Source organism: Pseudorca crassidens, chromosome 5 (assembly GCF_039906515.1).
Source record: "Pseudorca crassidens isolate mPseCra1 chromosome 5, mPseCra1.hap1, whole genome shotgun sequence".
NCBI lineage: Eukaryota > Metazoa > Chordata > Mammalia > Artiodactyla > Delphinidae > Pseudorca > Pseudorca crassidens.
The window spans coordinates 41,713,753-41,731,202 of NC_090300.1; the positions used below are offsets into that span (position 1 = coordinate 41,713,753).

General features: G+C 39.7%; 1 protein-coding gene across 3 annotated transcripts in view; it reads left to right on the forward strand.

The window, feature by feature from the left end:
* The window catches only part of KCNAB1 (potassium voltage-gated channel subfamily A regulatory beta subunit 1), a 399,544-nt gene that overhangs the window by 321,033 nt on the left and 61,061 nt on the right, over positions 1 to 17,450 (forward strand). For all 3 annotated transcript variants that reach the window (XM_067737834.1, XM_067737835.1, XM_067737836.1), the window contains exons 4-8: positions 484 to 563; positions 2,724 to 2,768; positions 6,335 to 6,379; positions 8,566 to 8,609; positions 15,932 to 16,018. In XM_067737834.1, coding sequence (XP_067593935.1) covers positions 484 to 563; positions 2,724 to 2,768; positions 6,335 to 6,379; positions 8,566 to 8,609; positions 15,932 to 16,018 — 301 coding nt within the window. The remainder of the gene's footprint in view (positions 1 to 483; positions 564 to 2,723; positions 2,769 to 6,334; positions 6,380 to 8,565; positions 8,610 to 15,931; positions 16,019 to 17,450) is intronic.

Consider the following 17,450-nt stretch of genomic DNA (forward strand, 5'->3'; position numbering starts at 1 on the left):
TACTTTTACCCTATTCAGGCCAGTTGAATCTTCTTTCTTCTTTCTTTCTTTAATATAACTGAGAAAAACAAGAATGGTCGGTGAAATTTCCATGTTCATAAAGACCACCAGAGGATTCCAAGTTGCTTCCCAGCTTTAGAAAGTATTTGGCTTTTACGACTGACCTTTTTTTCCTTTAACATCTTTATTGGAGTATAATTGCTTTACAATGTTGTGTTAGTTTCTACTGTATAACAAAGTGAATCAGCTATAGGTATACATATATCCCTACATCTCCTCCCTTTTGCGTCTCCCTCCCTCCCACCCTCCCTATCCCACCCCTCTAGGTGGTCACAAAACACCAAGCTGATCTCCCTGTGCTGTGTGGCTGCTTCCCACTAGCCATCTATTTTACATTTGGTAGTGTATATATGTCCATGCCACTCTCTCACTTCATCCCAGCTTACCCTTCCCCCTCCCCGTGACCTGTGCATCCTCTTGCAGGTTGCTGAACGGCTGATGACAATTGCCTACGAGAGTGGAGTGAATCTCTTTGATACGGCTGAGGTCTACGCCGCTGGAAAGTAAGTCAGTGCCTGATGTGTCTCTCAGGTGTCATTTCTGGAACCAAGAGACTCTGCCCAGACCATTGCTGACAAGGGTCTGTCCTCCCCACACATGTTGATGCCGTTGCTTTTCTCCCTCCCTCTCCCACCATCACCAGAATTGGGGCTATTGACCATCTCTGGGCCCTTCTGCCTACCTCTGGTCCCTATATGAAGAATGGACTGGAAGCAATTGCCACACGAGGGGCAGAGGTGGTTGAGATCAGAGTGGTGGCAGTGGAGATCTATAAATATTAGCTGAATGTAATTAACATAAGTGAGCAGATTCCAGCGTGGTGTTCCAAAGCTAGTCTCATAATTTCATAACCACACCTCGTAGTTCCTCAACCCCGAGGGAAATGGACACATCCTCTCTGCAGGGAAGCAGGCCTGTCCCTCCACCGGGCATTACAGGTAAATCAGAGATTAAAGGAGGGGCTTCCAAAGATGCCAAGAAACCCAATATCTTTTATAAGAGGACATTTCGGACCCCATTCTAAGGACAGAGAGCGCTGCAAAGAGGCCTTGCTTCTTCTGCTGGAGAAGTCACAGCTAGCTCTAACCTTCTATGGACCTGAGAGCAGGTTTGGGGCTCTGGGATAGGGCTCACTGCTAAGTCAGAACACATGGGTGCTGTGCCTTCAAGGTCCATGCCCTCTGTTCCTGCACAATAAGCACATTCAACAGAAGTGGAACGCCTTGGCCTCCTGCTATGAACGTGGATGCAGGAAAGAAGCTAAACATCTGGACAGCTGCTTGAGCAGCTCTGCAATTTTCTAACAGGGCTGAGGAGTGTAATCACCTGTACGCCTAATTCCCCTGCTTCCAGGTAAGAATAACAGTCAGACTGCTGTATCAGGTTCATCACTGCTTGATAAAAGTGCATTTTCCTAGCCTGGGTTTCCTCCTTTCAAGGGCATGTCTGTGTTTAAGGACCATCAGGGAGGTTCAGAGCCCACATCCTTGATGTTTTCTATTGAGTCCAAGGAGAGAAAATACAATTGACGACGGCTTGTTCCTTTCCACATCCTACCCTATCTCAGCGTTTTCTTCTTTTGTTAAATCCTGCTTGTTACCAAGTGGGCCTAAGGCTGAAAAAGGGGGAGTGATTAACAAGTCTTTTAGAGCTATGTTTGTATTCCTGTTGTAAAGGATAATCGGTCCTGATTAATTATTGATTGATTGTCCTTGTGTAATGAGATAGGTTCCCACTGTGAAATGCAAGGGTGCAAGAGAGTCTGGGGAAAGAACCCAGAAGTAACATTCAACACGTATCTACTTGGGGCATGCCCCACAGCTAACCCACCTCATGGTTTATTGCCAGGCTGTACACTCCAACAGAGACAGATGCTAATGGATAAAGTGCTGATTATATTGATGTCACCATTCACAAAGCCTGAGAGCCCACCTACTTCTTACAATGTTGGTCTGGCTGGGAGGAACCTAGAAGGAAGTTTTGGTCTCCTTAAGCTTGGGTCCCAGCTGGGGTAGGTGGAGGGGGAGAGGATGGTGAGGGTGTCTTCAGTATAACTCTCCACGACCGGAGTCAGCGGCAGGAAGGACACTTCCCTACGACTTCTTATATCCTTCTCCTATGACGCTTGTCACTGGAATCCAGGACATTCTCTATGTGGGCTGCTGCATGCCCATCCCAATCCTGGCTTTGGGACATCTAAAGCCACACATAGGTTCTTTTATCCTGCAAGATCGCCTGGAGTCAGTATTTTCTGTCTGAAAAGCATGAGGCCTCATTGTCCTCCCCAGTCACAATCGGAGACCACAGCCATTAGAAAGAAACCCTTGACTCCCTTTGGATACCGCCAAAGAGGACAGTTATATATGGGATCATTGGTTCAAAAACACCAAACTGCCAAGTGACTCTGCTGTTTCCTAGTATCAGGACTGCAGGCGGTCTCCTGCCAGTGTGTCAGGATTTGGCAGGTGCTTCTGGAATGCTCCAGGAGCAGGATTCCGCAGGCACAAGCAGAAACAGTGGAAACTGCTACCAGCCGAGAGCAGCTTCTATTTTCGGGACATGTAGGCACTGAGAGTTCAAACAAGGAGGGGATCTGGTGTTTTGGATTGACTCTTGCGTTTCCAGGACACTGTATCCTAAGACATTATCTGTTTCCTCTTCAGGGCGGAAGTGATTCTGGGGAGCATTATCAAGAAGAAGGGCTGGAGGTAATGCATTCACCGTAATCATTTACTTGCCTTTAAAAAGACTGTTGTTATTTTGTACCAGAGAAGAGAAAATAAAATTGCATGACAGCTGACCAAAAGGCTGTCAAAAAAAGTCAATTCTTAGTAAAGAAATGATTTACAGCACCTTGAAAATAAATATTAGCGAGCTCATTACTTGTGCTTCAAAAGTAATTGACTTGTCATTGATCACAATGAATTACCATGGGTTGAGCAGAGAATGTTCATGAGATATTTGTGCGTAAAAGAAAGTGGCATTTTCATGGTTTCTGACTGCCATTTGTGGTAATCTGGTGAAGGAAGCCAGCTGACAGAAAACTTATTATCTCTACACACATATTTATGTTCATTGTTCATTTTTTTAACAACTCTGGATGCAAAGAAATGATGAAACAAGAAACCCTTGGGATAAATATCCCAAAGCTTTCTTATCTGAACACAATTAGCCAGCATCTCTCCTGTGCGCTGGGAGCCCTGTTATCTGGGCATTCAGGAAAGTGCTTCATCTGCTATCCTTGAGGGGTCCTGTTGCATCCCATCACCTTCTGGAGCCAAAGCAAATAGTAACGAGTGATGCAATAGTGGTGGCGGGGTGGGGAGCCACCCCCCTCCATCTCACTACACCTGTCAGCACCAATAGCTGCTTCTCCCCCAGCATGAGTACAGGATCAGGCCGAGTCCAGCCAAGGCCACAGGACAAATCTGGAGTCCTCTTCTGCTCTGGTATAAGATCGGCTGACGGCCAAATAAATAACCATTCTATAGGACGAGTGGAAATGGAGACCCAGAAGTGTATGGCGATATGAACAAATAAACTTTGGTGACCTCTTTCTCCCTCTCCCTCTCCTCTTTCCCTACTCCAGGGACTGTAAGAATGTGAAAAGAATATTGTATTCAACCTTAAATACGGAAAAATATTCACATCCCCACCCAGTCCTCCACCTTGCCTGAGTCACCTTCCTACTCAGAATGTTGGCTCATCCATCGCTGCTCAGATTGGACTGTATCACTTTCTCAGGGCTGCTGTAACAATGTGCTACAAACTGGGTGGCTTAAAACAACAGTAATTTATTCTCTCTGTTCTGGGGTCCAAAAGTACAAAATGAATATTTGGGCAAGGGCATGCTCTTTCTGAATCCTCCTTTGCCTCTTCCTAGCTTCATTGGCATTCTGTGGCTTACAACTGCAGCTCTTCAACCTCTGCCTCTGGCTTCATATGGCATTCTCCCCTCGTGTTTCTGTGCGTCTTCTTATAAAGACACCAGTCATATTGGATAAAGGGCCCACCTTACTCCAGTATCACCTCATCTTAATTTAACTAATTACATCTGCAATGACCCTATTTCCAAATAATCTCACATTCTGAGGTACTGGGGGATAGGATTTCAACATACCTTTTGCGGGGGACACAATTCAACCTATAACAGAGACCTTGGAGATGAGTCCACTAATGTCCAGTGAGATCAACAGCGAGGTGTCAGCTGCCAGAGTACACCTGAGGATGAAGGGGAAACTTCGGTGCTGTAGTTCTCTTCCCCTCTGCGTCCAGAGAATGTCTACTCATCACTCACCATACTTTGCAAAGCTTCTTCTACACGTTTTGTAGAAAATAGATTAACATGCATCTTTCACAAACTGCCTTTCTGTCTTGCAAATAAAAACTCAAGCTATCCCCATGCTACAGAAAATTGATATCAGGTCATATCAGTTCACAGCTGCCCACCCGAGCTTGCTGAAAAGATAAACCATAACATCACAGCATGGAGGCTACAAATGCAGTTTCAACCAGCATCCTTGCCTACTTGTCCCAAGACCACCGCTTGGCTAGGTGTGTTGTCCAGGGCAAGTTACTTCTCTTTTCTGAGCCTCACTTTCCCCACCTATAAAATGGATGGCATAACTGTTCATGGAGTGTTGTGCTGATAAAGTGAGATAAGGTGGACAAAAGAATATTGAAAGCTGTGCTATATCAATATGAAATATTCACAATATCATTCTTCACCCACTCAGAAGAGTTGCTCTGGATGCCTCCGGGAGGTCAGTGATGATTCATCAGGTTGTTGTCTACTCTTGCTATTTGAACATAAATATTAGTGTGCACATCCATAGAGGCCAAACATTTTACAGAAAGCCTAATTTTGGAAAAATGTGCGGCCTTGGCAGGCCCAGTTGCTCTGAATAATCCAGAGGGCTGCACTAATTTTTTAATCAGATTCCATCCAGAGCTTTGTGTTGAAGCTCTGAAAATGTTTGCTGAAGGAGACCCAGCTCCCCTGTGGCAGATTGCTATTATACTACGTATCACGAGGTTGATGGATTAACCTGGAAAGTGCATCAGCCCTTTTGGGGTGTGTAATCTCCAGATGCGTATATTTGTAGACCTTCTGTTACAGTGATTCAAATTACTTTTCAGGGAATTAACTTCAAGGGGATGGGGTTACTGACATTTTCTACAAATTTTTCTTGTTGCAGCCAAGTTGTCAGAGTTGTCACCGCCATTCCGCATTGGTTATCATTAATCATGCTAGGCTTTTATATCTGAGGGCCCCAGGCATCGACTCCACAGCTGAGTTATAAATGCCTTGTTTCAAATACTCCTGAAGTTTGGTCTTAACCTTTGAATCTCAAATGCCTTTTTTTTTCCTCGACCAGTTCAATTGAATTATATACTTGGAGAAAGTAAATTACATTGAGATCTGCCTCCCAATTTTAAATTATATGACTATAGTTCTCAAGACATATTCATATTCCACAATCATAATGGTGTGATTGCATTTCCTGCCCTTGGGTGTGGTTTTGAGGAAGTAATGAATTTGCTGACAAGATTCCCACATTTCATTCCCTTAGGAATAAAGTGGTAAAACTTTGAGTTAAGGATTTTTAGGATTGTTTTTCTAAAATAACATTTCCATTTAATAAGACACTCAAAGAAATTTTATTCCTATTTATTGACTAAATTTATTCATATTCCCATGTAGTCAGTTCTTTCCTGTGAATGCAATTGGTTGCATGACTCTTTCCAGTTGGTTGGAAAGAGTCATAACTCAGAGACACTAAGGTCCATTGTCCTTGGCAGAGGGTGGATGTACCCCCAGGAAAGTTCATGATCAATCAACACTATGTCAGATGCTCGATGAGTGTTAGTTGGTGACTGTCTATTTGAGTTCCTAATGCAGTCCATGCTTTAAGTCTTCTTACTTACTCTTCTCACTTTCCTTTCTGACTCTCCATGCCTACCGCTCACCTTTGCTTTACTACCACCCAATCACCTGTGTGTTGTCACAGCCCTCCTCCTCCTCATCTGGCCCCTCCAAGTAAAGTTCCCTTCCCTTCAGAACTCTTTCTCTTGGATCTGACTTCAAGTCCCCACTCATCAGCTTCCCTTTGTCCTTAGGTTTCAATGACATAAATGAACAAATTTATCTCTTCACCAATTTCTTAAAATGTGAGGTACAATAAATTCTTTCTGGTGCTATAATAATAATATGACTCAGTACTGTAACCAGCAATTCATTTACTATTTCTCTGTGTGTTTGTTTAACATACAGGAGGTCCAGCCTGGTCATAACAACCAAACTCTACTGGGGTGGAAAGTAAGTTAAACACCTTTTATTTCCTTGACAAGAAACAACTAGTAGTTCGTGCTTTGATTCTTTTAGGCAACCATTTTACATCTAACATACTAAAATTAATTGGTTTGGAAAGAAAGATTTATTTTTTTTTTTCACTTGAAAGAAATAGCAATTAGCCTAGGATTCAATTTTAGCTAGATACCCCCAAAGAAGTTTAGTGCAAAGCATGTGGTCACTTGTTACTGAGTGATTCATGGAGATTTTCAAATACCAACATCATACTTAGAACCATTTCCAAAATAGAGTTCAAATTTCAGGAAAAGAAAATAAGCACATAGCATCACAGAAGAAAAGCTACTCAAATCTGCCAAAAACTCAGAGACTTCTACGGAAAACGATGATAAAAATATCTTGTCTGGCCCCACGTGTAAGTCTCTGATCATTTCTGCAGAGGGCTCTGAAAATGCTGATCAAAAGGACCATTTCATCGAAGAATAACAGGAAGCTGCCTGTATCACTCTGTCAGGCCAAATAAAAGAGTGGTCCTCTCTCTGTTGTGGGATGCAGAACAAATTTCACAGGATGAATTGGCTTCTGATGGGCCTACTGGTATTTGAACTTGTACTTATATTATTCAGCAGGACTTAGAAGACTGGCCTCTTTGTCAAACATGTGAGAAAACAGCAAACTATTCCCTATTCTTTTTCATGGAAATCTCAACGATCTCCATGGAGTTCTAACAAAAAACAAAGACAAACACAAACAAACAAAACCTTATTTATTTCCCTGTAATTCATAAGGAATCGTTAAAGATAAAATTGAAGGGGAATCTTCCAATCAAAATGTATATGTGTATACACACACTCATATTTTAATGCTGATTTTGAGTTTGTTTATGATAAATGTGAAGAAAGAAATATGAAACTTAGATTTTTATACCTATTGTAGTCTATATGAAAATAAAGCCGCATGGTGCATATGAGAAACGTAGGTTTATATTGTGTTTACTCTGATTCATGGTGCCATTGCCTGGTGCTATTGTCTGTGATTTAGTAGTACTGAAAACCTTGCCTATGATTTAGAAATAAACAGGAAATATGACAGTCTGAAAGAACCATTATGTAATAGAGTACTACATACAGTACTATCTAATATACTTTTAATACAAAATCACCAAAGGCACATGATAAACTACTATGTTTTAAAAGGGGGTTGCTGGGACTTCCCTGGCGGTGCAGTAGTTAAGAATCCACCTGCCAATGCAGGGGACACAGGTTCGATCCCTGGTCTAAGATCCCACATGCCGTGGAGCAACTAAGCCTGTGCGCTGTGCGCCACAACTACTGAGCCTGTGCTCTAGAGCCCGCGAGCCATAACCACTGAAGCCCGCATGCCTAGAGCCCATGCTCCGCAACAAGAGAAGCTACCACAATGAGAAACATGCACACCGCAACAAAGAGTAGCCCCTGCTCACAACTAGAGAAAGACGGCATGCAGCAATGAAGACCCGACGCAGCCAAAAATAAAATAAATAAAATAAATAAATTTTTTAAAAAGGGGGTTGCCAAAGGCATTGGTGTTAAAGAAGTATTTCATCAGTACTTTAAAACTCAAGGACCACATTTCTTTCTAATTGGCTAGAGTCTGACAATGGTCTGGGCAGGCAAAAGTCCATTAAATATTCATCTTCTTAGGAAACTAAGGAAGACTTGGTACATCACCTTTTAAAAGAAAATAGTTGTTTAATTTCTTTTGAAAGTCAAAAGTCACTTTCAGATTTGCTTCCTTTCTCAGAAAAGCCAATGCTGTCAGTAGCCCGACAATCTTATAGTAAGCTCGCAAACTTAACGTCAAGCTTTTGTTTTGTTTTGTTTTGTTTGGCTTGGGATTGGTTAAAAACAAGGTGGGAAGGTTGAGCCATGTGTCAAGTGTCAAATTATATATGGACAAGGTGTGCACAGCTGAGTTGTTATTTACGTGGTATGATGACAGTGATGGTTAGTTTATCTCCTGGGGTCTACAAAGAAAAGCTGCTAGGTGTGCTGCCCATCAGCCTTCTCTCCCCAGCCTGCAGTGGTGCAGAATTTGCTAAGAACAGGGAATACCATTAACAATTCAGTCTAGAATGATTATTCTGTCCTTTTGAAACAGTGATTTTTAAAAAAGCACACCTCCACTCAAAGTCATTTGCTGCTTTTTCTTGTCAGAGCTGAGACGGAAAGAGGCTTGTCAAGAAAACATATTATTGAAGGTGAGTATTGCTTCCATTTTATCTTCGTTTGTGGGCTGCCGATTCAAGAAAGGCATCAACCAAACAAGTTCCAAACACATTGGAAGGGGGAAAAAATTCTCTATAAAAAACACCACAATCAACCACGTTTCTTCCTGGGGTTGAGTGTGGGGAGTGTAGTGATACAGAGGGGAAAATGAAAACTCAAAAAGACTGGATTCTCTAGAACTCTTCTCTTTTACAGCTATGCTAATGTTAATAAAGCACTTTTGTAAGATTTTTTTAAAACTTTATTGAGATATATTTTATATACCATAAAAGTTTACCCATTTAAAATATACAATTCATTGGTTCTGAGAATAATTACAGAGTGTACACTCATCATCATAATTTGATTTTAAAACACCTTCATCTCCCCAAAAAGAAACCTTGTACCTACTAAGAGTCACTTCTTATCCCCTCCTTACCCACAGCCCAAGCAACCACTAATTTACTTTTGTCTCATTTCATACACATGAGATCATACAATATGTAATATTTTGTGACTGGCTTCTTTCACTTAGCATAAAGTTCATCCATGTTGTAGCATGTATCAGTACTTCATTCCTTTTTGTTGCCAAATAAAATTCCATTGTATGAGTATACCATAGTTTGTTTATCCAATCATCAGTCGATGGACATTTGAGTTTTCACTTTTTGACCATCATGAATAACGCTGCTTTGAACATCTGTGTACAAGTTTTTATGTGGACATATGTTAAGACTACTATGCTCTTTTAAAAAGAGCATCTATGCATTAAAAGAAACTGGTGGAAAGTTACTACTAGGTAATTGATTCACAGTGCCATTGCTTTTGCAATGGTACTCAAAAATGGTATCATTTAGAAATAAACAAGAAATAATACAGTCTCCAAGATCTATTATGTAGTAGAGTACTGGTACTCTACTGTGAGGATTATGAGAATTGTGAGGAATTTTTTATTTATTTCTTGCTTGTCTATATATTACAAAAATTTTATGCTTCTACATTTTGCAATAAAGGAAAAATGTTAAAAGGGGCCGCCATATGTTTCTAACATCTTTACACTAGTTCATGAACAATTCCATAAAAATTCAAGATTTTTATAACTTTAGATTCATAATTAATCATTGAGACAAATGATTCTTCTCCATTTTAAAACTAATTTCATTTATGAAATACCAGAGTCACCCAAAACATAAGATGTACTCTAATCCCACTACTTTCAAAATAAATATAGTTAAAGAAGTAAATTCCTCCCTTTGGTCACCTCATCTCATTCCACAGTTTGACAATACAGTGCATAGCCTTCCCTACTTTTCCCTGTAGTGTCACTGACTTATCTATCTACCTATACACACTTACTTATAAATACAAAAATGTATGTATTAATCACTAACTGTTTTTTAGTATATTTGTAGGCTTCTGGGCTTTGAAATCAGAAAAACATTGGTTCAAGTTCCAACTCTTGTCATTTATGAGCTGGGGGACTTTGTGCAAGTTACTTAACCTCACTCATCCTCATCTCCTGGACTCTGAGATGGGCTATCAATATCCTACCTCACAAGGTTACTATTCAGGGATTGAACTTAGATTGTTCACATTGAGCACAGTGTCTGTCATATAATAAGCACTTAATAAATGTTATTTTTGTCATCAACACCATCATCATCGTTCTTAATAGTGTAACTACCAGTCTTCTTCCTATGGATAAGGACACTAAGTAAGTAATATTCTGAGGCTGCCACAATGAATGACCACATTCTAGCTCTTGAGAAAGCTTGCAAATTCCTTACCCAAACAAAATCCCTCCTCAGTTCATAGTATCCAGTTTGACATTGTACAGTCAAACCCAGCCTGCCTCCCCAAACTGTTACCATTCCTGCTCTAGCATTTGCCCCATGACTTTTGTCATCTACCACAAAGTTTGTCAAACAGAAAAAATCCAAGTCTTTGGCTTGTGTACCAAGCTGAACAAACATGGCGGCAGTGTGCTGCCTGGAAAGTTCTTGTTTTTCTTTTCTTTTCTTTTTGATCTAATTGATTCAAAAAGAGATTCAGAAAGTGATTTACACTAGCTATCAACAAAGAAATAGAAAAATTGATGAGAAAAAGAATGGAGAAGTTGTGCTACTGTGCTTTTCACTGAATCTCTATTGCTTTAATATTTACCAGTGTGTATGCATAATTTCAGAACTCTCCTTTTTAAGTCAGTTTTCTTCAAGCCACATACAACTCAATAGAAATAAAATTCTCTCTCCTTTTAAATAAGTCAGAAATCCTCTTGGGAACTAATCTCTCAGGATGGATAAACCAGTTCAGCTGAAATTCAAATTGACCCAGATTCAAGCTAACACAAAATTTCAAACTTTTCAGGTTGAGGAAGAATTGGGATCAATTATTATGTTGTTACTGTTGGTGGTATTTTACAGTTTGTAGTTTCAGCCAAAGACAAAAATACTCATGACTGCAAGAGATTCAGCTCAAAGGATATTTCTAGGCAGGCTGAAATTAGGGAATTGAGTGAATTTTACAGAAAAAAAGAAGGGATGTGAGATTTCTAGACCCAGAATAAATTTTGAAAAAGTTTACAAATCATTATCCTCAGGTTTCATTGGTACTTGGCCTGTGATGAGGATGACTTTATTCAACATTGGAGTTTCATATGCGCATTAAATTTGAGAAGCACTGTTAAAGAATGAGACAGAAGTCCAATTCATGTAGAGTTCAGGCCACTTGTGGGCTGGGTGACCTTGGCCACCTGAGTTAGTTTTTAGAGTGTAAAATTAGCTTGATTTGGGCATAATGCAATTTTGAAAAAAGTCATATGAAAGACCTTTTCAGTGAGCCCAAAGTCCTTGACTTAGATCCAGCTAGAAACAACATTCTCCTTAGATTAATGAGGAGGGAGTAGAAATTTCACTAATAGGTTTATTATATTCATTTGGAATCACAGGATCCTCCCAGGCTCTGAAAGTCTATTTATCCATTCAGCCATTCCACAAACATTCATTAAACCCAAATTTGTGCCAGTGTTAAAATTTAGCAGATCAAAGCTCTTTAGTATCTAACATGAAAGAATGGAAATAGTTTGGTAAGTCAAATTGTAAGCGTAAGTAAATTGTTTCTGTGATTTTATAGGCAAAAGCTGTGTTTAGGTCTGTATTTGCCTTTCAGGTAAACAACAGTTTTGCTATGTGATTCAATACACAAACCCACTGTCCTTGTTTTAGGAGGAGGAGAGGAAAATAATCTGAGAAAGCTCCGCTTGAAACTTTTTAATGAATGGCAAATATTAAACCCTACTATCTGAACTTTTTAAAAAAGAGACAATTGATGATTTTTCAATTAAAGAATAAATTTCTTAACAAATGGATTCACCACAGGATTCCTTCCCAGTGCACCATGTTCATGGTAAACTGAAATCACCCACCCAAAACAATCATGTTTCATAATGGGAGGTGTAGCCAGTTATATTATTCTAATGCAGGGCAGTCTTTATAAAAAGAAGCATGTCTCAAATCATGACTGAGAGGTCTGCCGAGAAGAAGCTGGAAAATTATATTGGGAAGCAAGTGTACATTATTTAAGGCAACATTTGTTTTCAAGCCTGATCGGAAAACAAATATGCCATAGGAGTAGAAGATGATGACACAGCATATTTGAAGAGAACATTGCAGAATTTCCAAACTACCCGTGGCCTTGTTTCTACAGAGTTAAATCTGCAACGACGAACACATGTTCCACCTCTAACCCTGCCAAAACTGCTTAACATCTGGAATGAACATATTCCTTTAGACGCCTATGAAATAGGCTTAAATTGAATCAATTTTCACCTTATGAACAATACAGTTCCTGTTACACTTCAGAACCTAAAAGAGAGATTAACTTAGATTTCTTTTTACTATAGTCACTTGAAAGCTATTTTCTTTACATAATTTATTCTCCTGTGGACTTTTGAGGACTTGCCAGTTAACATCTAGACATCTCCTCAAGAGCAGGGAACGTTTCTCCTGCTTCTCCTGTCTTCACTCCCACAGACACTGGGTTAGCGCCAAGGGACAGGCTAATGTCAAAAGTGCCTTCAGCAAGTGCATTCGCTGCACGGGATCACTTACCTCCTTAGGTCATGATTAGCCATTCGGATGCCACTCTGGAGCCAAGGTTAATGCATTTTTGCACATCTACTTAAACTTAAAACAATGCTTGGCCCCAAGCCAATGCTCAACAAACATTTGCTAAGTAGAGGTAGAATATGACTATTTGTTTATTGGAGATAAACCCTAAATGGCTCTCAAGGAGACACTTGTTAGCATGTCTTTATGTTGCTACAAGATTAAAGCATCCGAATAGAAAAAGCCAGGACTAGCTGATTTGTTTTGTAGTCACATGAAAGATCAAAACAGAAAGACCATCTAGCTCCATTTTGTCTGTGGACAGATGAGGCTACTAAGGTCCAAAGAGGCTAAGAGACTGGCAAAGTCATTGAAACCAGCACGATTTAGTACCCTGGATCCCAAGGCCTGTGCCGCACCTGCATGAAGACCTCTCCTCTGAATGCCAGACTGGTCCATCCAGCAGCCAAGAGCTCCGTGGGGTTGACTGATGTGCTGCTCAGACCCACCATGGCTCCCAACACCACCACCAGTCTGCTTCTCCCGTGACTTTCTCATTTACTAACAGTCACTTAACTTCTCAGGCCAAAAGTCTAAGAGTCCTCCTTGATACCTCTACCTCCACACTTTATACTCAGCACACCAAGAGTCCTCTTATTTCTACCTATACAACTTGTCCCGAATTTGAACACTTCTCATCAACTTGGTCCAAGTGTTGTCTACTACAGTGACCTCCTCACTGGTCTCCCCTCCCTGCTGTCACTCTCGCCCCTGAAGGTCACTCTCAGCAGGCCAAGAGATCAGTTCAGAACACAAATCTGATATCATCATTTCCCCAACTTAACTACATTTCTTTACCTCCCAGCCCCTCCCCAACGTCTTTCCGTCTCACAAAGAGTAAAATCCAAAATTCATGCCATGGATTACAAGACTTTATGTGATTGAGATTTTCAAAATGAGCAGACAGTGTCTCTTAGGTGCACAACCTCCTTTTACTCCACTTCAGAGTCAGAGTAGAGACCTGGTGGATCATTGCCAGGATACAACACATCATTTCTTATATTCTCACGTGAATACTCTTGAATCTTGACCTAAATATCAAGAAAAAAGGCTTTCCGGAGAAAGAATTGAGAGATGAGGAATGACTGAATACAATGAGACTGTCATTCTATCAAGTCCATGTCATTATTTATGGGTGCATACTATTACCTTGAACTATGAACCTTTGCCAATCGATGTTCTCAGTATGTACTGTTTGGTCCCTGGAGATAAATACAAATACCATGTCCATGCATCTTTAACCCCCCAGAGCCCAGCACAGTTTCAGATCAAATTGGAACTCAGTACTTGCTTATGGCATGGAAGAGGAAAGGACTTACGTTGTGACTGATCACACTGCATTCCAACAGGTCAGAGTTAGTCATAGCTCCTTCTAGTTTCTCTCAGCCCACACTGAGCTGTTCAGAAGAGCACAGAGGGAGAGCGCCATCATCAGAAAGGAGGACACTTTGTTTCCAGTGCCAGGCATGGGCCAGAACTGTCACTAAATGTCTCCCTTTAAAACCAGGAGGTCCAGTGAAAATCTTTGGCATCTAGTCTTTGGCACCATTCATCTTGAGTCTTTGCAGATGTGAGCACCACTGTTATAACTACCGCACTTCTATAGACTGTTGCACTTACCAAGTGCTTGCCAACTGATTTTATCTGCTCTCTGGAGCAGCGATCCTGAAGGTTGTAAGTATTGTTATCTCCACTACAGGTTAGAGAACTGAGTCACACACAAAAAGGTCAACTAACCCAAGTGGGATCACATGCTAGAGTACAGATTTCCAACCCTTCAGACCTTGGGATACCCTATTATTGTTTGCTTAATTATCTTTTCCTCTCCTTACCTCCTCCATACACACAGCTGCTTCCAAATGTGGCTCATATCATAGTGCTTTTTAAGCTGAATTTAATTTCAAGATGCCCATTGAGATAGCTGGTAATACCCCGAGCCTGAAAGCCAGTGGTTTTTTAAGAACAGGCATTAGACTTTACAACACCTGTCTGCCCTAATCTCTTCATCAGTGCTTCTTTTAACAAGCTACCATCACAGACAATCCTTTCTCAATTAATGAAAAAATATTTCCGGAACTGTATTCAAGCACTCCATCTTCCTGTCAGAAAAGTAATTGTGGCTGGCTGATAAGCCAGTTTGAAAAATCAAATTTAAATGAGCCAAATTTAAATTTATAAGAGCCTCATTTAACATGCAATTAATTTTACACCTATAATAAAAAGAGAAAAACCCCCAGTCTTCCTGTGGAATTAAATAGGCTGGTAAGGAAATGCTGTGCCTCATAGAAATGAGAAAATAATTCTTGAACACTGTCATCCTTTTGGTTGCATAATACTATATACAATGTGTTCTGTCTCAGGGAAGTATTAATTTTACTGAAATTAAATATTTTTTCTGCATAATCATAGGAATGTCACTCAGTGGTTAGGGTTGAGACATAGATTATTGGCTCCAGATTTTTTTTTTTAAGCTCTCACTCTCTCCTTTATATTACCCCTTAAATCTTTAGGGCTTCTAGTGTTTTTGTTTCTTCTCAAAAGAATGGGGAATAATAGAAACGGTAGGGCTCAGCTATATTTAAGGTTCTTCGAACTTTTGTTTTAATTAGTAAAATGTTGAGCGAAGCCTTCATTTGCCAACCCTTTTATTCCTATTAAAACCCATGTGTACGTTAAGATGGGGTTATCAGTCACTTATTTATGACTTACACCATTTTATTGTTTTTGATATGCAATAAATATATCTCCATCCCATTATAAGCCCATTAAGTAATTCAAAACATGACATTAATTTGCATTTTTCAGGAAGAAAGAAGTTAAACTCAGGCTGCTTTTTATTACTTTGCTTCTAGACACAGCCACACAGGAGCCACCGTGAAAAGTCATTACCAAGTGTGGATTTCCAGTGGAGCACTAATACCATTGAGAAAGTTCTAAGGCTTTTCTTTGTTGGGGACAACGTCAGCCCTTGATATATTTTTAAAAGGTTCTAGGGGCCAATAAACACATCACAGTATTCAATGTCTTTTTTGAAACTAATCCAATGCTTTTTCTTTTTTAAAGTAAATTCTTGAAGGAAACCAAGCTTCAACTATTTCTAATAGTGCTCATATTTAGATTTTTTGAGGTTTTCCTGCTTCTGTTTCCAGGACTGAAGGGCTCCCTCCAGAGGCTGCAGCTCGAGTATGTGGATGTAGTCTTCGCAAATCGACCAGACAGTAACACCCCCATGGAAGGTGAGTGAAGAAATGTAATAAAAGACTCTAGAGTTATTGATTCTAGCTTGGCGACTTATTCCACTCACAGTAGGAAATGAAATATATTCAGACTGATTTGACTGAACGTGAAAAATAAAAACCTTTCCAGTCGATGTCTTTCAGCCTCAATATTTACCCACAAAGTCAGTGCTCCACATCTTGCATCTTCATTAATTTTTAAGCATTTGCAGGCACTGGGAGTGTGGCTCGTACCATTACAGTGCTCACTTTCTCCAGGTTCCTTTCACTTCTGTGATTTTATCAACTAAAACAATAAACGTAATTGGAAGGGGAGTTTATAACCCAGCCATCATTATTTTGGAGTGAGTTCTCTGAGGGTGTTCTTACTTCATAATGACTCTAGGTCAGATTAGTCTCCAATCTGTGGTGATAAGTGCTAAGTGCTACCATGAGCAGAGGAGCGACTACTTGAAAATGTGACTCTTCGTTGCAATCTGGTTTTTGATTCTCAAGGAGCTGCAATATTTTATCCCCATTGTGTTAACAACTGTTTAAAGACAATTTAAGTATCTCCCTGTGGAAGCTTTCAGAATGTTCCTAAAACCAGATTTTCTTCAATCTGCATTTATTTATGGAAACTACCTAGGATGATTGAAGATAGTTTGGGAGGAAAAATTTAAAAGAAGGTTCTAGTTAATTGAGATTTATAATCATAGGGATTATCATACACCTGAGGTGAATGAGAATGAAGATATTTGGGAAAAAGAAGGAAAAAATAATGTTTTGGTTATTTGAAGTTTACTGTATGACATGGATTTTACAAATTTTTAAAGAATTAGAATACTTGACATAAAATTACACTAAGGTAAATTTAGTTTTGATGATTCAAAAGGTAGTTCAGGATCTTGTAATAAATCAGGTTCTGTAAAGGTTTGTTCTTGCTAGAGGGTTATAGAAGTTATGGAAGTTATAAATGATAGCAGTGTATATAAATATTTCTGTAGGCTGCATTTCTGAAAATAAAAGTTGTGGAAACTATTTTCCTTGCTATTTATGTCTTTCTCAACCACAGAGAAATGGTTAAAATATATATTTATATATCTAATTTTCTCTTAGACTTTTCTACTTTTTTTGATTTGAGTAAATTAGGAGTTTATTATAAAGCAATATCAGTGTTGGAAATTCATAATAAGAAATTATCCATGGAAATGACATAAAATGCATATTTTTATCAAAGCAAAGAATAGGTGTTTGATAAAGCAAATCATAAACATTTTATTAGTGTAAGAAGTGCTTATTGCAAGGATAATATGATGTCACACTATTCTCAATGCCACATTAAAACAGAGCACTGAAGCTATCGCGTGAGCACAATTGTCAAGTAAAATGCCATTCAGTGGCGGCTGTGAAAGACTGAAATTGCTTCCCATTTTAAGTGCCTAGTGACTAT